This window comes from Salvelinus alpinus, chromosome 16 (assembly GCF_045679555.1).
Source record: "Salvelinus alpinus chromosome 16, SLU_Salpinus.1, whole genome shotgun sequence".
NCBI lineage: Eukaryota > Metazoa > Chordata > Actinopteri > Salmoniformes > Salmonidae > Salvelinus > Salvelinus alpinus.
Window position 1 is genome coordinate 15,835,065 of NC_092101.1, and position 24,559 is coordinate 15,859,623.

The 24,559-nt window shown below is 42.3% G+C and overlaps 1 protein-coding gene across 4 annotated transcripts in view; it reads right to left on the reverse strand.

The window, feature by feature from the left end:
- Positions 1-24,559, reverse strand: part of LOC139541000 (protein strawberry notch homolog 2-like) — a 113,291-nt gene that overhangs the window by 33,991 nt on the left and 54,741 nt on the right. Inside the window, exon 1 of one of the 4 annotated variants that reach the window (XM_071345142.1) lies at positions 16,168-16,537. The exons of the other annotated variants lie outside the window; for them this stretch is intronic. Coding sequence (XP_071201243.1) covers positions 16,168-16,230 — 63 coding nt within the window. The 5' untranslated portion in view covers positions 16,231-16,537. Of the gene's footprint in view, positions 1-16,167; positions 16,538-24,559 lie in introns of those variants that run through there. 4 annotated transcript variants of the gene reach the window in all.

A 24,559-nucleotide genomic window follows, 5' to 3' on the forward strand; every position in this document is an offset into this window, starting at 1 on the left:
AAAGCAGAAATATAGATAAAATTAATCACTAACCTTTGATGATCATCAGATGACACTCATAGGACTTCATGTTACACAATACATGTACGTTTTGTTCGGTAAAGTTCATATTTATCCAGAAATCTGAGATTACATTGGCGCGTTATGTTCAATAGTTCCAAAACATCTGGTGATTTTGCAGAGAGCCACATCAATTTCCAGAAATAGTCATCAAATGTTGATACAAATACAAGTGTTATACATGGAATTTTAGATCCACTTCTCCTTAATGCAACCGCTGTGTCAGATTTCCCAAAAACTTTACGGAAAAAGCAAACCATGCAATAATCTGAGTACGGCGCTCAGACGACAAATCAACCCAAAGAGATATCTGCCATGTTGGAGTCAACAGAAGTCAGAAATAGCATTATAAATATTAACTTACCTTTGATGATCTTCATCAGAATGCACTCCCAGGAATCCCAGTTCAACAATAAATGTTTATTTTGTTCGATAATGTCCATCATTTATGTCCAAATTCCTCCTTGTTGTTCGCGCGTTCAGTACACAATCTAAACTGCAAATCTAAATCTAAACTGCAAGTCCAGCGGAAAGTACGGATGAAAAGTCCAAAAAGTTATATTACAGTCCGTAGAAACAGGTCAAACGAAGTATAGAATCAATCTTTAGGATGTTTTTAACATAAATCTTCAATAATGTTCCAACCGGAGAATTCCTTTGTCTTCAGAAATGCAATGGAACTCAAGCTAACTCTCACATGAACGCGCATGTTCAGCTCGTGGCACTCTGGGAGAGACCTTAATCCCCTCTCATTCGCCCCTCCTTCACAGTAGAAGCATCAAACAAGGTTCTAAAGACTGTTGACATCTAGTGGAAGCCTTAGGAAGTGCAACATGACCCCATTTCCACTGTATCTTGGATAAGCAAAGAGTTGAAAACCTACAAACCTCAGATTTCCCAGTTCCTGGTTGGATTTTTTCTCAGGTTTTTGCCTGCCATATGAGTTCTGTTATACGCACAGACATCATTCAAACAGTTTTAGAAACTCAGTGTTTTCTATCCAAATCTACTAATAATATGCATATCCTAGGATCTGGGCCTGAGTAGCAGGCAGTTTACTCTGGGCACGCTTTTCATCCGGACGTGAAAATACTGCCCCCTACCCAAGAGAGGTTAAGCAAATATTCAACCTTGTTAAGCACAGAAACTACAATGACCATAATCCATTGCACGGTTTAAAAAAAAAGCTCAGATACAGATCAGAGAGGAGGCAAATCTGTCCAAAATAACACAAAGCGTTTCTATGGGCTTATTTTGAACTGACACATCATGCCTGCCTTCCCACCTTTGGGACAATGACTCCCATTGTTAGGGCATAGACATGAGCATCGCGTCATTAAATACAGATCTCTGTAGAGATCCACTTTTATGCCTGCTATTTTAGGTTAGGGTTACACACAGACCGCATAGACCGCATAAGAGGAATGTACAGAACTACAAGAGAGAGAGACAGTTGGTTAAAGTATACCTTATCTACTTTGAAGAACTAGTAAAATGATTGTCAGACAGTTCTGCAGGATAGCTAAATAGGATGACTAAAAAGACCGTACAGTATGGCGTGGCTGGCTGACTGCTACTGCCTGAGCAGAAATACAATTATTACTTTAAGGATAAAAAAAAATAAAAAAAATAAGTGATATACACAATTGATAAATTAGATTATTTCATAGTAATTTCTTATTTTTATATTAGTGTCTACCCAATGTGGAACTGACAGAGAATGGATATTTTCAATGTTTTGGCAATTGAATCACTATTTTTGACTTGAAATCACATTAAAAAGCTATACAATTATGAAATGCATTATGAAATAACGGCGTTAACATGTTAAAAAAAAAGAGAATCGAAACGACCTCAAAAAGCACTAATCGCTCAGCACTAGCGGAGGTCAGTTTGACATTTTATCCACTTGTAAAGGTAAGGCTTTTATTTGGTGGTGGGGGTAAGCTGATCCTAGGTCTGGATATCAGGATAACTTCTACCGCCTCCTCCTATCATTCAGCCAGAGGGAATAAGCAAAAACTTCCTGAAACCCTCACCACCACTACCTCCTCCAGAAAATCTGATGAGGCAGCCAGGGAATCCCCATCTACTCTGCCATGCCAGCCTAGGTAGTGGAGAGTCACAGTCATTCAGTCCATCTCAAGACGACAACCTTAACCCAACTCTTATTCTGGCGTTACGTTTGGATGTTTTTCTATCCAAAATGTGCCGTGGTTAAGCATTTTTAGCAGAATCAGACCAAAAATGAGTATTTCTTTCCTTCGTTTATTTTTCTATACTGCTGTGTGGTTTATTAAAAATAATAAATTGTACGGCCTTATCGTTTCATGACCCTTTAAATCCCTTGGCGTTAGGAGCCAAGTGGTTCTGTAATGTTCCAATATGCCACCCTGCTGACTCAAAGATAACATCACAGCCCCTGATGCCAACACAGCTGGTTGAAACGCTCCCAATAGCAGTTGCTTGTGAAAACAACTTTCCCTCCTCCAGTCCTATCCTAGATGTTTTGATGTGTGCCGTTTTAAAATGTATGTAATTTTGTCCTTGAGCTTTTCTTGTCTATTAATGTTCTGTATCATGTCATTTTCATGTTTTGTGTGGACCCCAGGAAGAGTAACTGGTGCTTTCGCAACCGCTAACGGGGATCCTAATAAAATACCAAAACACCTAACCATATTATTCAAGGAAGAGGACGCAAAACTGACCTTCGATCAGTGTCTGGGACAGGGCCAGCAGGGACGGTGGGAGGAGGAAGCCCCACCGGTCTCCAGTGTGGGTCATGTTTGTGGACCCTGTATGGAACCCTGTCCCTGCTGCTGTCACCAGAGCCTGACTGATAGCCTGGGAGGCCCGGGAGCCACGGAGCTGTCTGGATTATGTTATCCCAGGCAGTCTACGTTACCCACATCCTTTACATACAGTACAGTGTACTGCTCTGCCCTATAAACACACAGCCCATCCCATCCCAGCACAAGGACAGGGACACCCACAGAGGCCTTCACGTCCTGCCCAGCCACAGGAAAGAAGGGAAGCTGGCCTCTAGAACGTTCCAATGTTTCCTAACTCTTCAATAATAAAAGGATGTCATGTCAGGCTTATGGGTTAATGATAAAGAAGAATACAGCTGGCTAGGAGGCCTCCTGAGATGGCTTTGTCTGTTTTGGGTTGGCAGAGAGAGATGGGGAGAATCTTTCAGGCTGTGTTTTCCATTGAAAGTGGAGGGGTAGTAGGTCACACTCATACCAATCCCCTTAAGTCAACACCACCACCAAATGCATTCAGTGGGGTACAACGTTAAGATAACAGAAATGTAATGTATAGAGCTAATCTGTTCTACACACCAGAGAATCATGTCTGGTTTATACAACACATTTCTATCTGAATGTTCTGTAACACTCAGTTCCCTTACATGGAACCCCTCTCTTCTTCTCTGCAACAAGTATAAGCTCTCAGTCAACAATCAGATATAATAAGAAATCAGGAAAAACACCATCGTTCGGGAAATGATAACAGAGCCAGTCATGCAAAAGGGAAGAGGGTTAGCCCAATAGGAGGGCAGCAGTCAGCGGCCCTGGTGATCTCTATGTCAGCAGCTGTGGGGATCTGCCAAGAGGAAGTAGAAAAGGGCTTGGTGGAGAGGCGCTGGCACACACTGAGGGCATCTCTTGTTTAATGTAGATTCCTTTCCTTGTGTCGTTCAGTTCATCTGATTCTGCACTGATGAGAAAAAACTGGACTGGTGAAAGCAGATACCTGGCCTAGGCTACCAATCTTTCCTTCTTGTGCATTCAGAGGTGTGTGTGTGTAGGTGTGTGTGTGTGTGTGTGTGTGTGTTTTGGGGTGCGGGGCAGATGTGAGCCTGCATCCACAAGGGAAATGGAGTCGGTGGGGATCTGACATCAGATAAGTAACTCAGTTCCCATCAGATAACTCAATTCCAAAGAATTGCCTGGTAATTATTGCACAGGCTAAGATGGAAAATAAGGACAAACTAAATAGGCTAAAATATATTAAATACAAAACTATTTTCAGTACGAAAAAACTTAGTGACATGAAACATTCTTAATACCAGTTCTCTTTACTTTTTTGACTTGGAATGGAATTGGCTAAAGAAGAAAAAAGACCCTCTGAAAACCCAACCCACACACTCCAAAACCAAAAGCCCATGAACTCAGCTAACCTTTCAGTCTTTGTCAGTATGTTCCACCTGTGGTCAGTCAGTGGGCCGGGGTTGTCAAGTTCTAACTCAGTGACTCACCCAGGACAGGAGGACACCACTCATAGTGATCCCAGTGCCAATGAGTCTCCCTCCTCCATTCTCTCACTCCCTCTGCCACTTCCAGTAAGGCACATGCCTTGCCGTCACTCTATGCTTAAAATAGTGCTGGCTCCCTAGCATCTGCCATGGAACTGGCAATCCACACACACAGCCCCTCTGGACCGGAGAGGTCCGGGGAATTATTACTGGGGACAAAGTTTACTCTACACACTCACTGGGCGAACGTCAATGGAAAAAAAGAGCATGACGCTGATCACTGCATGACGCTCATATTCAGATAAATATGACCGTAAAAAAATGGGCATTATGGTCAAAACACGGAAATTGTCGATAATATCAGCTTGGCACACCCTTGGAGCCATATCATGTGATCAGATGAATGACCATGAATCATATAAACTACAGATGAATTCTGACCAAAAACCTTTTAGAGAATGTATAACTGTTTCCTGTCCTCTATACTTGGAATAGAGAGAGGAGGAGAGCGCAGATACACTTGTGCTGTATGGTGGTCGTGCACAACTACCAGGTTCTAGGACTTACTGGAAAGGCTGCTGTTCGGACAGCCGTTTGTCACATTAATTGTGACTGGCAGACACCAACAGGGACGAGCAGCCCATGAAGCTCAATGTGAAACACAACAGCATTTCCAGCTCCCACTCTCCAAAACCACCAATATGCTCAATAAAAACAATACAATAATCATATTTCACATATAATATATATAATAGCCTATTGGTAGTTTTCAAGGAGACCCCCAGCTTCGCTAAAACAACTGACAACTGCTTGCTGTTTAAGGGATTGTTAAATAAAATGTTAACTATTTGGATGTAATAAACTCGGCAAAAAAATAAACGGCCCTTTTTCAGAACCCTGTACTTCAAAGATAATTCGTACAAATCCAAATAACTTCACAGATCTTCATTGTAAAGTGTTTAAACACCGTTTCCCATGCTTGCTCAATGAACCATAAACAATTAATGAACATGCACCTGTGGAACGGACGTTAAGACACTAACAGCTTACAGACGGTAGGCAATTAAGGTCACAGTTATGAAAACTTAGGACACTAAAGAGGCCATTCTACTGCCTCTGAAAAACACCAAAAGAAAGATGCCCAGGGCCCCTGCTCATCTGCGTGAATGTGCCTTAGGCATGCTGCAAGGAGGCATGAGAACTACATATGTGGCCAGGGAAATAAATTGCAATGTCCGTACTGTGAGACGCATAAGACAGCGCTACAGGGAGACAGGACGGACAGCTGATCGTCCTCGCAGTGGCAGACCACGTGTAACACCTGCACAGGATTGGTACATCCAAACATCACACCTGTAGGACATGTACAGGATGGCAACAACAACTGCCCGAGTTACACCAGGAACGCACAATCCCTCCATCAGTGCTCAGACTAGAGGTCGACCGATTAAACAGATTGGACGATTTCAAGTTTTCATAACAATCAGTTGTTTTTTTTACACCTTTATTTAATCTTTATTTAACTAGGCAAGTCAGTTAAGAACACATTCTTATTTTCAATGACGGCCTAGGAACGGTGGGTTAACTGCCTCGTTCAGGGGCAGAACGACAGATCTTTACCTTGTCAGCTCGGGGGATTCAATCTTGCAACCTTACAGTTAACTAGTCCAACGCTCTAACCACCTGATTACATTGCACTCCACAAGGAGCCTGCCTGTTACGCGAATGCAGTAGAAGCCAAGGTAAGTTGCTAGCTAGCATTAAACTTATCTTATTAAAAAAAATCTATCAATCATAATCACTAGTTAACTACACATGGTTGATGATATTACTAGTTTATCTAGCGTGTCCTGCGTTGCATATAATCGATGCGGTGCGTATCGTTGCTCCAATATGTACCTAAACATAAATGCCTTTCTTAAAATCAATACAGAACTATATATTTTTAAACCTGCATATTTAGTTGAAAGAAATCCAGGTTAGCAGGCAATATTATCCAGGTGAAATTGTGCACGCAATGAACGAAGTCAGTGTATATGCAACAGTTTGGGCCGCCTAATTTGCCAGAATTTTACGTAATTATGATAAAACATTGAAGGTTGTGCAATGTAACAGCAATATTTAGACTTATGGATGCCACCCGTTAGGAAAAAAACGTGTGTGTGTTATGTTATAATTAAGTCTATGATTTGATATTTGATAGAGCAGTCTGACCGAGCGATGGTAGGCAGCAGCATGCTCGTAAGCATTCATTCAAACAGCACTTTCCTGCGTTTTGCCAGAAGCTCTTCGCTGTACTTCAAGCCTATCAACTCCCGAGATTTGGCTGGTGTAACCGATGTGAAATGGCTAGCTAGTTAGCGGGATGTGTGCTAATAGCGTTTCAAACGTTACTCGCTCTGAGACTTGGAGTAGTTATTCCCCTTGCTCTGCATGGGTAACGCTGCTTTGAGGGTGGCTGTGGTTGTCGTTGTTTCCTGGTTCGAGCCCAGGTAGGAGCGAGGAGAGGGATGGAAGCTATACTGTTACACTGGCAATACTAAAGTGCCTATAAGAACATCCAATAGTCAAAGGTATATGAAATACAAATGGTAGAGAGAGAAATAGTCCTATAATTTCTATAATAACTACAACCTAAAACTTCTTACCTGGGAATATTGAAGACTCATGTTAAAAGGAACCACCAGCTTTCATATGTTCTCATGTTCTGAGCAAGGAACTTAAACGTTAGCTTTCTTACATGGCACATATTGCACTTTTTCTTTCTTCTCCAACACTTTGTTTTTGCATTATTTAAACCAAATTGAACATGTTTCATTATTTATTTAAGGCTAAATTGATTTTATTGATGTATTATATTAAGTTAAAATTAGTGTTCATTCAGTATTGTTGTAATTGTCATTGTTACAAATAAAACAAAAAAATAAATATTTATTTATTTTATTTATTTATTTATTTATTATTTATTTAATCAGCCGATTAATCGGTATTGGCTTTTTTTTTTTGAAAAATCATAATAGTTCGACCTCTAGCTCAGACTGTCTGCAATAGGCTGAGAGAGGCTGGACTGAGGGCTTGTAGGCCTGTTGTAATGCAGGTCCTCACCAGACATCACCGGCAACAACGTCGCCTATGGACACAAACCCACCGTCGCTGGACCAGATAGGACTGGCAAAAAGTGTTCTTCACTGACGAGTCGCGGTTTTGTCTCACCAGGGGTGATGGTCGGATTCGCGTTTATCGTCGAAGGAATGAGCGTTACACCAAGGCCTGTACTCTGGATCGGGATCAATTTGGAGGTGGAGGGTCCGTCATGGTCTAGGGCGGTGTCACAGCATCATCGGCCTGAGCTTGTCGTCATTGCAGGCAATCTCCTCCCTCATGTGGTACCATTCCTGCAGGCTCATCCTGACATGACCCTCCAGCATGACAATGCCACCAGCCATACTGCTTGTTCTGTGCGCGAATTCCTACAAGACAAGAATGTCAGTGTTCTGTCATGTCCAACGAGGAGCCCGGATCTCAATCCCATTGAGCACGTCTGCGACCTGCTGGATCGGAGGGTGAGGGCAAGGGCCATTCCCCCCAGAAATATCCGGGAAATTGCAGGTGCCTTGGTGGAAGAGTGGGGTAACATCTCACAGCAAGAACTGGCAAATCTGGTGCAGTCCATGAGGAGATGCACTCCAGTACTTAATGCAGCTGGTGGACACAACAGATGCTAACTATTACTTTTGACCCCCCCTTTGTTCAGGGACAGATTATTCAATTTCTGTTTGTCACATGTCTGCGGAAGTTGTTCAGTTTTTCTCAGTTGTTGAATCTTGTTATGTTCATACAAATATTTACACATGTTAACTTTGCTGAAAACGCAGCTGACAGTGAGAGGACGTTTCTTCTTTTGCTGAGTTTACTATCAGTGCTGAACCCATTTAGTCGACCAAGATTTTTTAGTCGAGCAGTGGCAAATATTTAAAAAATGTTAGCTGCACACGAGACACACGTCTGATTCACGCCTGTCTGAGGGGACTAATCCATTGCGGAGGCCGCAGGGATGGCACACCAGGATCATTTACCGTTAATTACCATAACTTCTAATCTACAATGTTCGTTTTGTTACGGTAATTTCTGTTAAATGCATTCAATATATTATTATTATTATAGTCTTACTGTTGTCATTGTCGGAGTGCACACATTTTTTGCAAAGCACACAACCTAGGCTACACTGAGGGGGAAAAGTCCTGGTTTATTTCATGCCATTTACGAATTGTCAATTTAAGCACGCCTGTCAATCTTGAGTAAGGACACGCACATTTTTATATGATTACGCATAGAACTAGGCCTAGGCTACCTGGCCTGGGCGCAAATGTAGGCTTATAAATGCGCCCATTTGGGGATCTGATACTATTTCTGATTGTCTTAACTCACCATCACTGTGGAGCTTCTCAAAGCAATGTTTTCTTTGCCTCAAAAAGCAAGTAAGCAGTCCGTTTTTACACCCATTGAGAATGACAATAGATCCTCAATGTAGCCTATTTGAAAAATATTTCCAGCTCGCTCCCTTTCGATAACTACTCAGCATGAAAGGGGACAAAATGTCAAGCTCTGATCTGGTGGAAATGTCATTAAAAAGGCCTACCTGATTACTTCGTATCCCTTGCGCAAATAGCCTACAGCTGTATATGTCTGTACAGCGCTCACTGACGTAGGAAACTGAGTGCCCATCATTTTTATACAATGTTGAAAGTTTGCTAGCACCAGCTTCAGACCGGATCCAAGATAAGTTGATACGTTTCAAGTTCCTTGCAGACAGGGCATGCATAGCCAATGTGATTTATAGAATATTTATTTTTAAATCAGGATATTTTCTATCTGCGGGCTGCAAAGTTTTCATTTGTTGGCTTTATGTAGGTTATTTTTTACATATTTGGCAATGGCAATAGAAGTTACTTTTAGATGGGAATAATTTTCATTTAGCTAGTTTTGATTAACCACATGACATTGATTTTGAAATATGAAGACCTTATTAAATATTAAATTAAACTGTTCCACGAAAATGTGCATATGAAAATCATAACTGGCAAGCAAATCAGTAGAAATGGTATGATAACGTGGCACTAAAAAAATGGAAAAGGTTGCCGACCGCTGGTGTAGCCTATTGCCGGCAACTTCAGGAACATAATGGCAGAATCTGCTAAGGCCAGCAGCAGCGGGTGGAGGCGGGTCGGGAACAGGTTTTCCCCCCCTTCTGGTTAGGCTATATTGATCTCTGCCTCACTCTTTAGTCATTTGTGTGTCTTCATGTTTAATTGTAGTGCTTAAAGCATTAGGCAAAGTAGCATACATATAGTTGATTTTATTCAAACACTTTATGTTTAAAGTGTCGGGAAATGGTTGATCGGAAATGTTTAAAGTGTATTTTTCCATAGGGTGTTTATACAGTGGGGAGAACAAGTATTTGATACACTGCCGATTTTGCAGGTTTTCCTACTTACAAAGCATGTAGAGGTCTGTCATTTTTTTTATCATAGGTACACTTCAACTGTGAGAGACGGAATCTAAAACAAAAATCCAGAGAATCACATTGTATGATTTTTAAGTAATTAATTTGCATTTTATTGCATGACATAAGTATTTGATACATCAGAAAAGCAGAACTTAATATATTTGGTACAGAAACATTTGTTTGCAATTACAGAGATCATACGTTTCCTGTAGTTCTTGACCAGGTTTGCACACACTGCAGCAGGGATTTTGGCCCACTCCTCCATACAGACCTTCTCCAGATCCTTCAGGTTTCGGGGCTGTCGCTGGGCAATACGGACTTTCAGCTCCCTCCAAAGATTTTCTATTGGGTTCAGGTCTGGAGACTGGCTAGGCCACTCCAGGACCTTGAGATGCTTCTTACTGAGCCACTCCTTAGTTGCCCTGGCTGTGTGTTTCGGATCGTTGTCATGCTGGAAGACCCAGCCACGACCCATCTTCAATGCTCTTACTGAGGGAAGGAGGTTGTTGGCCAAGATCTCACGATACATGGCCCCATCCATCCTCCCCTCAATACGGTGCAGTCGTCCTGTCCCCTTTGCAGAAAAGCATCCCCAAAGAATGATGTTTCCACCTCCATGCTTCACGGTTGGGATGGTGTTCTTGGGGTTGTACTCATCCTTCTTCCTCCTCCAAACACGGCGAGTGGAGTTTAGACCAAAAAGCTCTATTTTTGTCTCATCAGACCACATGACCTCCCATTCCTCCTCTGGATCATCCAGAGGGTCATTGGCAAACTTCAGATGGGCCTGGACATGCGCTGACTTGAGCAGGGGAACCTTGCGTGCGCTGCAGGATTTTAATCCATGACGGCGTAGTGTGTTATTAATGGTTTTCTTTGAGACTGTGGTCCCAGCTCTCTTCAGGTCATTGACCAGGTCCTGCCGTGTAGTTCTGGGCTGATCCCTCACCTTCCTCATGATCATTGATGCCCCACGAGGTGAGATCTTGCATGGAGCCCCAGACCGAGGGTGATTGACCGCCATCTTGAACTTCTTCCATTTTCTAATAATTGCGCCAACAGTTGTTGCCTTCTCACCAAGCTGCGTGCCTATTGTCCTGTAGCCCATCCCAACCTTTTGCAGGTCTACAAGTTTATCCCTGATGTCCTTACACAGCTCTCTGGTCTTGGCCATTGTGGAGAGGTTGGAGTCTGTTTGATTGAGTTTGTGGACAGGTGTCTTTTATACAGGTAGCAAGTGGAGAACAGGAGGGCTTATTAAAGAAAAACTAACAGGTCTGTGAGAGCCAGAATTCTTACTAGTTGGTAGGTGATCAAATACTTATGTCATGCAATAAAATGCAAATTAATTACTTAAAAATCATACAATGTGATTTTCTGGATTTTTGTTTTAGATTCCGTCTCTCACAGTTGAAGTGTACCTATGATAAAAAATTACAGACCTCTACATGCTTTGTAAGTAGGAAAACCTGCAAAATCGGCAGTGTATCAAATACTTGTTCTCCCCACTGTATATGGGAAAAGACACTTTAAACATTTCCGATCAATCCATTGGTCGAAAGAACAGACGACTCTCGGTCGACAAAGATTTTTTTTGGGGCGGGGACAGCCCTAAATATTATCACCTCTTGAATAGCATAGTCAGACCTACAAATTTCAGATTATTCAATGTAAAAACTGCACATATTTTGCTCTACCAGAGTTATTTGAAGGATATAAAATAAAAGTGAACTACACCTAACAAGGATCAGTGGTTTAGGTTAATTTTCCAACTTTTGTGGGCTCTGCCGGTCAAGCAGCAGAAGAGCGCATATGCCATGGTATTATTAGCATAAAATTTTTACTTTGCAAGCTACCGGTAGAAACTTTGTACAGTTGGCTAAACATAGTGGTAAGTAGACCTAATGTACTTTCTCCCCCCAAACCAATGTAGGCCTACCTAGAGAAGTTAGCGAATGTGATCCCCTTTTCAACATTGTTTTTAAGAGTGTTTAATTACGATTGCTGCTGACAGACATGATATAGGCTACATTTTTTTTTTTTTTTTTTTTTTCTCACCTTTATTTAACCAGGTAGGCTAGTTGAGAACAAGTTCTCATTTGCAACTGCGACCTGGCCAAGATAAAGCATAGCAGTGTGAACAGACAACACAGAGTTACACATGGAGTAAACAATAAACAAGTCAATAACATGGTAGAAAAAAAGAGAATCTATATACAATGTGTGCAAAAGGCATGAGGTAGGCAATAAATCGAATAATTACAATTTAGCAGATTAACACTGGAGTGATAAATCATCAGATAATCATGTGCAAGAAGAGATATTGGTACTGGTGTGCAAAAGAGCAGAAAAGTAAATAAATAAAAGCAGTATGGGGGGTGAGGTAGGTAAATTGGGTGGGTAGTTTACAGATGGACTATGTACAGCTGCAGCGATCGGTTAGCTGCTCGGATAGCAGATTTTTAAAGTTGTTGAGGGAGATAAAAGTCTCCAACTTCAGAGATTTTTGCAATTCGTTCCAGTCGCAGGCAGCAGAGAACTGGAAGGAAAGGCGTCCAAATGAGGTTTTAGCTTTAGGGATGATCAGTGAGATACACCTGCTGGAGCGCGTGCTGCGGGTGGGTGTAGCCATCGTGACCAGTGAACTGAGATAAGGCGGCACTTTACCTAGCATAGCCTTGTAGATGACCTGGAGCCAGTGGGTCTGACGACGAACATGTAGCGAGGGCCAGCCGACTAGGGCATACAGGTCGCAGTGGTGGGTCGTATAAGGTGCTTTAGTAACAAAACGAATGGCACTGTGATAAACTGCATCCAGTTTGCTGAGTAGAGTGTTGGAAGCTATTTTGTAGATGACATCGCCGAAGTCGAGGATCGGCAGGATAGTCAGTTTTACTAGGGTAAGTTTGGCGGCGTGAGTGAAGGAGGCTTTGTTGCGGAATAGAAAGCCGATTCTTGATTTGATTTTGGATTGGAGATGTTTGATATGAGTCTGGAAGGAGAGTTTGCAGTCTAGCCAGACACCTAGGTACTTATAGATGTCCACATATTCTAGGTCGGAACCGTCCAGGGTGGTGATGCTAGTCGGGCGTGCGGGTGCAGGCAGCGAACGGTTGAAAAGCATGCATTTGGTTTTACTAGCGTTTAAGAGCAGTTGGAGGCCACGGAAGGAGTGTTGTATGGCATTGAAGCTCGTTTGGAGGTTAGATAGCACAGTGTCCAAGGAAGGGCCGGAAGTATATAGAATGGTGTCGTCTGCGTAGAGGTGGATCAGGGAATCGCCCGCAGCAAGAGCAACATCATTGATGTATACAGAGAAAAGAGTCGGCCCGAGAATTGAACCCTGTGGTACCCCCATAGAGACTGCCAGAGGACCGGACAACATGCCCTCCGATTTGACACACTGAACTCTGTCTGCAAAGTAGTTGGTGAACCAGGCAAGGCAGTCATTAGAAAAACCGAGGCTACTGAGTCTGCCGATAAGAATATGGTGATTGACAGAGTCGAAAGCCTTGGCCAGGTCGATGAAGACGGCTGCACAGTAATGTATTTTATCGATGGCGGTTATGATGTCGTTTAGTACCTTGAGCGTGGCTGAGGTGCAGCCGTGACCGGCTCGGAAACCGGATTGCACAGCGGAGAAGGTACGGTGGGATTCGAGATGGTCAGTGATCTGTTTGTTGACTTGGCTTTCGAAGACCTTAGATAGGCAGGGCAGGATGGATATAGGTCTGTAACAGTTTGGGTCCAGGGTGTCTCCCCCTTTGAAGAGGGGGATGACCGCGGCAGCTTTCCAATCCTTGGGGATCTCAGATGATACGAAGGAGAGGTTGAACAGGCTGGTAATAGGGGGTGCGACAATGGCGGCGGACAGTTTCAGAAATAGGGGGTCCAGATTGTCAAGCCCAGCTGATTTGTATGGGTCCAGGTTTTCCAGCTCTTTCAGAACATCTGCTATCTGGATTTGGGTAAAGGAGAAGCTGGGGAGGCTTGGGCGAGTAGCAGCGGGGGGGGGGCGGGGCTGTTGGCCAAGGTTGGAGTCGCCAGGAAGAAGGCATGGCCAGCCATTGAGAAATGCTTGTTGAAGTCTTCGATTATCACGGATTTATCGGTGGTGACCGTGTTACCTAGCCTCAGTGCAGTGGGCAGCTGGGAGGAGGTGCTCTTGTTCTCCATGGACTTTACAGTATCCCAGAACTTTTTGGAGTTAGAGCTACAGGATGCGAATTTCTGCTTGAAAAAGCTGGCCTTTGCTTTCCTGACTGACTGCGTGTATTGGTTCCTGACTTCCCTGAACAGTTGCATATCGCGGGGGCTCTTCGATGCTATTGCAGTTCGCCACAGGATGTTTTTGTGCTGGTCGAGGGCAGTCAGGTCTGGAGTGAACCAAGGGCTATATCTGTTCTTGGTTCTGCATTTTTTGAACGGAGCATGCTTGTCTAATATGGTGAGGAAGTAACATTTAAAGAATGACCAGGCATCCTCAACTGACGGGATGAGGTCAATATCCTTCCAGGGTATTGACATTGACATTGACTGATGGACCATGTCAAATTTGCTAGCAAGCTAATAACAGATCACATCAAGGTGGCTAGTTAAAACAAGCAAACTTTCAGGGGATAAACTAGCTTTCTATCCAAATAGTTTGATTTATATTTTTTATGGATCCCCATTAGCTGGGGATTGGGGCGGCAGGTAGCCTAGTGGTTAGTGTTGGGCCAGTAACCGAAAGGTTGCTAGATTGAATCCCTGAGCTGACAAAGTAAAAATCTGTCGTTCTGCCCCTGAACAAGGCAGTTAACCCACTGTTCCTAGGCCATCATTGTAAATAAGAATTTGTTCTTAACCGACTTGCCTAGTTAAGCAAAGATAAAAAAATAAATAAAAAAAAACATTATTTAAAGCTGCTGCCAAAGGCACATCACAAAATAAACAAAAACTAATAAAACTACATCATGATTTGCTTGCCATCTACACCGATAACTGAAGTCTAACTGTCAACTTCACCAGGACGAGGTCTTGCCGATGTCAAGCTCTTTCCAAAAGCCTAATCTCTGATGAAGTAAGCAAAATTATGTTTAGCTAGCTACATGCCAAATGGATAGGTACCTTCACATATCTCAAATGACATGATCATTGGTGTTTACAGATCAAGAAAACCATTCAGTTACTAGTTGTATCACTCTGATGATAGAGCCAAATCTGCGCAATTGTTTCACATGGACTAAACAGAAATGTGTAGTTATGACTATGCTCAATAGGTGATGATATTAAAACCAAATAGTTATAACATTTATTTAACAATCCCTTGAAACTGGGACGTAGATGTCAATGGTTTTAGCGGAGCTAGGGGCCTCCTTGCCCCCCAGCAGCCAAATTGAACTTATGACGTTTTATTGAAAATGACATATTGAATATAAAGCCGTCCAATGTCTAAGAGTAACGTGTGAAGAATCAAATGAGCACCAGAACATATTTCAGCAATTGCTTATTGATAAGAGCAGTGCCCATACATTTCTGAAATGGCAACACCTGGGCCCTACGCTGCATTTGTTTATTTAACAACATGCACGTGTGCGCCTAAGTTGAAAAATGTTGGCGCACAAAGAAATTTAGGAGCACAATTAAATATACTTGAGATATTAAAGATAGAATCATATCTTTTTCTAGGCGCAGTGGTGCTCCTATTTAGGCGCATATCCGAGGTAAATGTGTGCACTGTTGAGCCCTGAACACCTTCAGCAAATCGTCACCGTCTGATGAAAACCACTTATCTCTAAAACAGAAAAGTTTTAGGAAATCAAAAAAACTGCCACATTTTCACATTAACAAATACACAATTATTAAACCTCAGAAGCTATTTTGAATATCTCTTCTTGGTCCTAGAGTCATGAAATGTTCAGAGTACATTGAAGGGAGTTACTGTTTTCAATACAGGGAAAAAATAAAAAGAGATTAGGTTTTTAGACAAAATTCTACATAGGTCAGATGAGGCCACGATGCAAGCTAGGCAGAACATAGTTGAGTCATAGGTGTACAGAAGATTTCTATTATATTTTAAGGAGGTGTAAGGAGTAGGAAGCATCCTTTTTAATAACCCGTTCAAACAAAGAAATTACAACCACACTAAAAACAGCATTGGGAAATGCACTAGATAACACCTAAACTACATATTCTCCATTACCTCTACACGACAATCCGTGGCTCAAACAAACATTTGATTAAAAAAAGAAACAATCAAATTAAAACAGTCAGCTAACATATATACACATTTGTGTTAACCCCAGACACCAAGCTCCCTGCTTTACACACATCAACATTAAGAACTAAAGAACAGCAGTACCTTGGGAAGCGGTCGTCCCAACTGTGAATAGAGTTTAGTCCAAAACGGCAGGATAGAAGACATGAGTCCAAAAGCTCTGGGGTGAAATACCACACTCTCCTAATTCACCTTTCCCTTACAACAGATCCTTCCATGTGCTGGAGCAGTGGAAACACCTCACATCTGGAATGTTTCCCAATAGCAGACAGCCCTACCAGTTCCTATCAGAACACACCAACACACACAAATGGACAACACACACTACAGGTAGGCTCTGGGAAGAAAACACTGCCCTAAAAACATACACTTCCTACTATGGCTGGATTGACAGGTATTTACATAGAGGTTTAGACATATTGATTGTGGTCTAGTTCCTCAATGCTCTAAGGTGCTGGGGAGAGAGCAGAGGGGAGGGGGAGGGGAGCAGAGGGAGGAGGGGAGGAGTTTTCAGGAAATGATGCTTCTGTTGGTAAGTGACTAGAGTTACTGGCAGTCAAGCCCATTTTACTGTACATGGTGTAACTCAACCGCATTTGTAGTTTAAACAGTCCTGCGCAAATGGGTCCTTGCTAGCGGCTCTCACGCCGTTGCATACGGCCGTGTTCAATGTCTCGGATCAGTATTTAATGATTATTATATTTAGAGGTTGGCTGGCTAGCAGGTTTATTTCCAGACACTGACTTTTGTCTGCCTGACAGATTAGGCTCTGTTTCAAGGCTGTGCTGCTGCTAGAAGTGAACATTATCTGAACTTTTAATCATCGAGTTTTGCTGAGATGTCAAACCAATTAAAGAGCTAATGGAATGAGTAGTCACTTATCAGTATTGAGCTACAGTATATGGACTTGTCATTTCAAGCTATCAAAGCACCGGACACACACTGACAGAGACATCTAGCTACATGATTCATAAATACTGAGAAGGTTTTGATGTCTCAATCTTTAACTGTTCTGTCCACAGAGACAATCCAAAAGACACTGACAAATCTGATAGATTTTTGAAGTCATAACTTACAGCATAGGCGTATATGTAATACAGATAAATGCTAGGTCTACCTAAAAAAATTAAATACATAAAGAGATTACACTGATTTAGACTGATATGATGGAAGGCCCTTCAACAGCTGATGTCTTCTCTATCTGCCCATCCAGAGTCCTGCACAGACACACTCCATCTCCGCTTACGGGAAACAAGGCTATGATATGATTGTCAAAACATCTGGGGAAAATGCTACTGATAAATTCAAATACATGTATTTTTTAAAGGCTAGTACTAAAAAGATAGCTACGGATTAACTTTTTTATATAAAAAAAGGTGCATGGCCACTGCCCCCTGCTCACAGGAACAGATGGGGCATCAGGTCTACTACTGTGGCACCTTGTTAACCACCTCCACTGGGCTGGTCTACGGGGGGAGACCGACTGAGTGGACCCTCTTGGTGGTGCCATGAGTGAGATTGTGGGAATCCTCTGGCCTGTAAAGATCCCTCTGAGGCCATTGGAACATTGGCAAGGATGTGTCACTGATGAGCTGCATCTTTCAAGCATTCAGTATCATCTCTCCCCTCTGTGTCACAGCCCAGACAATACAAACAATGTGGCAGGGTGGGCTGCTGCTGTTGTTGAGAACTACATTTTCAATCTCTGTTGATGACACAGAACTAAATCCATAAGAGTGTGAAACATTAAAAGCAACATTTCCCACAAATTGCAAGGTTAGTTGTTTGCCTCAACTGGGAGGACTGCCTGTAGCAACTCTGTTACAATCCCCTTTGTTTACTTCCTGGTATAAAAGTAGGCCATCCAACAGGCCATTTGTGACACGTGTTAGAAGAGAAATGAAACTGACTTTGCAAAACAAGCCCGGAATAAGACCTGCATCTCATAATTTAACTATTAAATGAACAGTACCATCTCCAAGGCTTTCTACTGCAACAAAACAAGCAGGGACAATAAAACAAGTCATTGAGCTTGATTCAGTTACAATGAAACAGAACACATGGCACCTTTCTCTTGGTACAGAACCTGACAGTGTTAAGTCAACGGACCTTATCCAAAGTCTCTTATTGAGCCATTCCTTTGCAGTCCAGGGCTTAAGAGGGATTTACTACGGAGTTGAACATGCCTTTATTAAAGCCTCTCATATTGTCTCTCCTTGGAGGATATGAGCATGTGGGGAGGCAGAACGGGCCGGTTCAAACACACCAATGTGACATAACAGAAGATAAACTGACATATGCACCTATACAGAGGTGTGGGACACGCAGGAAGTAGCAAAGAGTATGTGCAGTGTGTGTGTGTGTGTGTGTGTGTGTGTGTGTGTGTGTGTGTGTGTTTTAAAGCGTTCAGTGCCGAGTGTGTATGCGCCGTGGATGTAGAGCTCTGTTCACTCGTCACTCTAGACCGTGGCTTAGAGGAGAGAACTATGGTTCGTAAAAGTCCTTTCCTACTAATCTTCTTCCAGTAAGCAGGGCAGTATTTTTCTTATTTTCCCTGAATCATGTCACACAGCAAATCAGATGGTCTGTGCGGAGAGCAGACCTCAGAGCTCGTGACCCAGGCTACGTGGAGGTCATCAGTGTGTGTGTGTGTATGTGTATGTGTGGCCCTGCAAGCAGTCCTACTCGTTCTCTAAACTCAGTGACAACATGCTAGCATCATGCCACAGAAAGTACTCTCTCTAGCAAGAACGCTAGCCATGCGTTTACATGCATTCTGATTTCAGGTAAACACGCATGTAGGCGAGCATGAACACACAGAGCGCCACAAACTCTCCACCGCTCCTTACACATCCTCACCTACTAAGTGCAGCACCGTTTGACCGGTCAGAAATGTGAAAAGGTCAATTAACTGCCTACATACCTCCCCACAACAAGATCCTTCTACCAAGCTTGACTGCAACGCTCATCCTGAGTACTACAGAGGCCCAAGGCACTTCCCACATACACACACACCGCAAGCATACACACTCCTATTACTTCTCCCCTCACAGAGCCAATCAGTTTCTGCCGAGTACCAGAAGGGGCCTCCTTACCAGCCATTTTAATCAGAAAGCACTCAGGGCAGCTGATGTTAGGAGACCAACAATAATTACATTCAAGAGCACAATGGAAATGTCTCCATTCTCCATGGTAACCAGGGTCAGGTTATTGAGTCCAGAGTACACAGTATAGCCTTCATATGGATATATAGGCCTAATGAATAAATCAGTGATGCACTCAATGATCATTCATAGATAACGTGGTAGAGTAATATTTCTCAGACTCAAAATATGGTTTATCTCCATTCCCCAGATGAACATTTAGTGCACAGCACTGCAGTGCATTTCTAAACAATAAGGATATCCTGATCGAGCTATACACTAGAGAAACGACAAACTAGCTCTGTCGGATGCCGTGGCTATTAAAGGCCGCACCTCTGATTGGATTTCACTCTGAGGGGACATTCATAAAATAGAATTTATTGAGTAACAGTTGGACCTGCGTAACTTCAGCGCTAGCATACAGTACTCTACCAGCCGGTTGAAGCATAATATAATTGTGCCACTCATGCAGTTTATCAGGAGCACAATTACGACATACATCCTCCACATACTATACATAGGCCTAGTGTTACCATGCTGTAATATTGAAAGGAGTGAGTGGCATGGAGGGAGAGTGGGGGAAGGGGCAGAGAGAGATGGTGCTCATGGTTGAGTGGTTCAGGATTACTCATGACCCCGTGACTTACATTTTCTCTGCCTGCCTTGTGCTGAAGCCCCTTTTCACACGCACACATGGATGCAGTGTGGTCAGACTGAACAACCAGCACTCAGACAGCTCCACTGCTTTACAAGCCAGGAAGCTACTGGCTCTGTTCGGCGTTGAAGAATGACTTTTTGAAACCGTTAAACATTGAGCTCAAACGTAACAATGTAGTCTAGGAGGGCCAGTCTAAATGTCAAGGATGACAGTCATCTACTGGCCCGGACATTGTGTATTTTCTAAATGCATTGGGGTCATGCAGGGCCTATAGGTTGGCATGCTTTCTCTATATTCAACTATTAAATGTGAAACATTTGATTATTATGTATTAAAAAGCTATGTAATATAATTTAGCAATATAAGTCATAACGCTATTATTTAGAATAGCATTGTATTAATTGCATTAATTTTTGTTTCTAAAGTAGGTCATTTTAAGAACATTTTTGACATCCCAAAATAGGACACTGGCTCTTTAAAACAACTACGTTCCAAATGAGATAGACCTGGCTATATTAGGCTAGCCAGGATGACTGATAGGTGTCTTTTTGTAGCTTTTTGCAAACTTTAAACAGTAGCCAGCATATTGCTAGTATGTTCACTATTGAAGGTTTAATTTGTACATTTTCCCCCCACTAACGTACTAAAATAAATAAACTCAGCGAGTAGATTGATGGGAGCTTCTTTTTGCTATTAAAATGTGCTGTGTGAAGGCATCAACTCGTACTGCTGGAGTGCTCAAGAAGTTGTGACTCGTGGTAGAGTGGTGGGGCTTGAATGAACTGCCAATAATATTGGGTAAATAGACATATTATGACTATTCCATGTGTAGTCTTCAATGGTAGACTGCGACAGAGCAGGTAAACGTTTAACTGGAATGCAAAAATGTGCTGAAAAGTTACCGTCCCAACATGGTTTTACTGGCCCTGGGCCAGCGAGACATCGTTAATGTTGGACCCAGTGACACCGCTTGTCCCCTGGCACTTCAACAAGAACAAAGCAACATGGAGACCTACTAGGGAAATCCCACGAGTCACATGAAATACCACAAGGAATATACATGAAGTAACATTGATCTTATATGACAAAGGCAGGCTGCTATTTTTGTTTTCCTAAAACCCCCCCATCTTGAATATCATACGGTTATCAGATTGAAATCAAGGGACACAGGCTCATTGAGCCTCATTCATGTGTCTCCAAAGCATAACAGGCATTTTGGAGGTAAGGTTATGTCATAGGATGCCAGGGCAATAGTCTTCCCCTGGTGTTCCTTGTAATGCATTATTGAGGTTAGGATTGAAGGGTGAGGTGTTTGTCAGAGTGTGAGAGTCCGGTAGTGTATGTGTGTACTGTATGTACACTACATTACCAAAAATATGTTGACACTTTCTAGTAGAACATCTCATTTTAAAATCATGGGCATTAATACGGAGTTGGTCCCCCCTTGCTGCTATAACAGCCTCCACTCTTCTGGGAAGGCTTCCACTAGATGTTGGAACATTGCTGCAATGACTTGCCTCCATTCAGCCTAGGGCTGGGCAATATGGCCTAAAACTAAAAATGTTCACATTTATGGGCGATCCACGACATATCTTGATTTTTTATTTATTTATGTTCTCTAAATAAGCTTTGTTGTACAATTAAAGGTCAAATACACTGCATTTAAAACAGTCAGAAATACATAACGAATTCAGAGCTTGTGTAATTATACCTAGACTGAATATGCCTTCCACAAGCACTACAACATCTGTTTTATCAAAAGTTGTACCTGCTTTTTTTTGCAATAATCACTGATCTGGCATTTGTTTTTATAAACATGCCCTTTTTGTAACAAATTTCACCAGAACCATGCACAATCACTGATGTAGCAGGTAGCAAAATTAAAACCAGTCTCAAACAATCTCTCAAGCACAAGCCCGTGCTAGTGAGTTGCCAGCTAATATTTATATTTCAAGTTTAGCCAACTTGGATGTAGGTATAATCTCACCAGCTCTGAATTCAGCTAACAAGGCAAAACAGTTGAATTGTTGTTATTATTATTGAACGCAATCTTATGTTGCTTGCCAATGTTCCAATCTTATCTCCAACTGTTTGAACAGCATGCTAGCCTGTCCACTTTTCAGATGTTGAAATCAAGTGCCCTACCTTATTTCTCAGAACGAGTTGCCAATTCCTTTTATAAATTGTTTTATGCTTATTGCACATTTATAAAAACATACTAAACAGCTAGTATAACAATCACAAAAATTCTGCTAGCGTTACGTGCTACCGTAATGCGCACGCGACAAACTGAGCATTAATTTTCCAGAATGAATGTTCATTGGTACATCTGTTTAGTAGTGTCTGCTCTGCTCGAAATTTGATGATTTCAAACAAACAGGGCATGGTTCGAAAGGTTAACTTCTCTAAAGTAAAATGTAAATTTTTTGTGTCCATATGATCGATTCGGTTGGACCAACTCTCAAATGCAAATAGCGAATTGAAACCGATTGTCAGAGAGGAAGAAGTGATCTCTCATCTTTGTTGTTGTGAGTGGTAGGGGGAGGGGCTTGGGAGAAAGAGGCAAAGCGAGAGGTATTTTGAACCAAAGCCTTCCTGCCTTTAGGACAACGACTCCCAGTATTAGGGATGAGACATGAGCATCCCGTCATTATGTGATCCGTTTCAGGAAAATAGGTGAATGACGCAAGTCACGACTTCACAGGAGAGCCATTTAAACTTTTTTGGGGCAGAAATGTCTACTGGAACACGTGAACTTTCATGTGCCTTGATAACAAACTTGTATGCCATCTGTAAATATGAATAAAATTGTTAAATTTTGAGTGTGGAGGGTTAAGCCACAGAAACAGCAACCTTCCCACTAGCCATGACTGGCTGAGATAATGAGTGGGCTGGACATGTCGAGAGGGGAGTTCGGATTGGTCTGCCATATAGACGTCTATTTTAGCTGGTCAGTCTGTTGGTAATCCTGTCGAACGCATCTTTTTTTAATGTATTGTGTAGTGGAGATGCTTAAGTGTTGCTCTCCACTTTCTGGAGGATCACGTTTTGAAATCAGAGTATGATAGCTAAAGAGATGGCAAAAACACCTGTCTCCGGATTACATCTTCAAACTAAGGGCAATCGTGGCATGGCATCCGTGCATGACGATGTGTGTACAGGTAAGATAGTCTAGCTAGCTACATTCAGATATTACATGTTTCTAATTTTGACAGAAAGTGGTTTCATTTCAAGCTAAAGTGTACTGTTAGCTAACGTTAGCTGGCTGACTCCCTAGCTAACGTCATGTGTATGAAGTTATTATTCGTATCCCAGAACTGTTTGCTTCGCTAGTTAGAACCTAATGTTAGCTAGCTAATATTGAACCTGGTTGGTTAGCTACCAGCATATTCATATGCAGGGTAGTAACATGATTTGGCGCTATGATAGCTAACGTTAGGTGTGTGATCTTAAGACATTGTTGACCTTGCCAGGTTCATTGTTTACCTAGCTAGCTAGCTACATGTCTTAAGCTCAAGTGTACAACACCCGTTGAATATGGCTGGTGACAGTAAACGTCGGCAAAAAAGCGTAATGAAATTGTTGCCAGCAGAGCTGGTTAGGCTGTTTTCATGTTAAATCATCAGACAGAGCGTCAAGAGTGCGCTCTGAACTCTCCGAGAGCGAAACAAGATGGGTTGGGCTCAAGCTTAAGAGGGTGTGAACGATGCTGAATGGGTGTAGACAAAAAGCTCTTCACAAGAAACCAAAACATTACAAGGCCATTATCTCAAAAGTGAATTAACAAGTTTAATAACTTTCAAAGGAGAATTACTTTCCCATTGTTTCTTAAAAATGCAGTGTATGATATACCATTTTGTAGCTGAGGCTCTACTTTTATACAACGTAAAAAAAAAAAATATTTCAAATTTTGCTACACAAGACCAAATCCAGATGGTGAGTCACATCTGGTGTAAATGGGAAGGTGCACAGCACAAAATGAGCTAACAAGAAAAGATCAAAAAGACAAGCTGAATGAGAACAAGCGGAAATAAAATGCGATTAAAAACAGAAAATAAAATAACTTGATTCTGCGATACAGGCATTTGGAATATAACGTAAAAACATACATTTGAATGAATTTTATATAGCCCAGGCTTAATTCAGCGAAACAATAGCATTAGTGAGGTTAACATTGTAGCGTTAAGATTTCCCTTCACTGGAACTAAGGGGCCTAACCCGAACCGTGAAAAAACAGCCCCAGACCATTATTCCTCTTCCACCAAATGTTACAGTTGGCACGATGCATACAGGCATGTAGCATTCTACTGGCATCTGCCAAACCCAGATTTGTTTGTCAGACTGCCAGATGGTGAAGAGTGATTCACCACTCCAAAGAACGCATTTCCACTGCTCCAAAGTCCAATGGCGGAAAGCTTTACACCGATCCAGCCAACATTTGGCATTGCGCTCTTAGGCTTGTGTGAGGCTGCTTGGCCCTGGAAACCCATTTCATAAAGCTCCGAACGAACAGTTATTGTGCCGACGTTGTTTCCAGAGGCAGTTTGGAAGTTGGTAGAGTGTTGCAACCGAGGACAGACGATTTTTATGTGCTACACGCTTCAGCACTCGACAGTCCCGTTCTGTGAGCTTGTGTGGCCTACAACTTCGCGGCTGAGCCATTGCTGATCTTAGA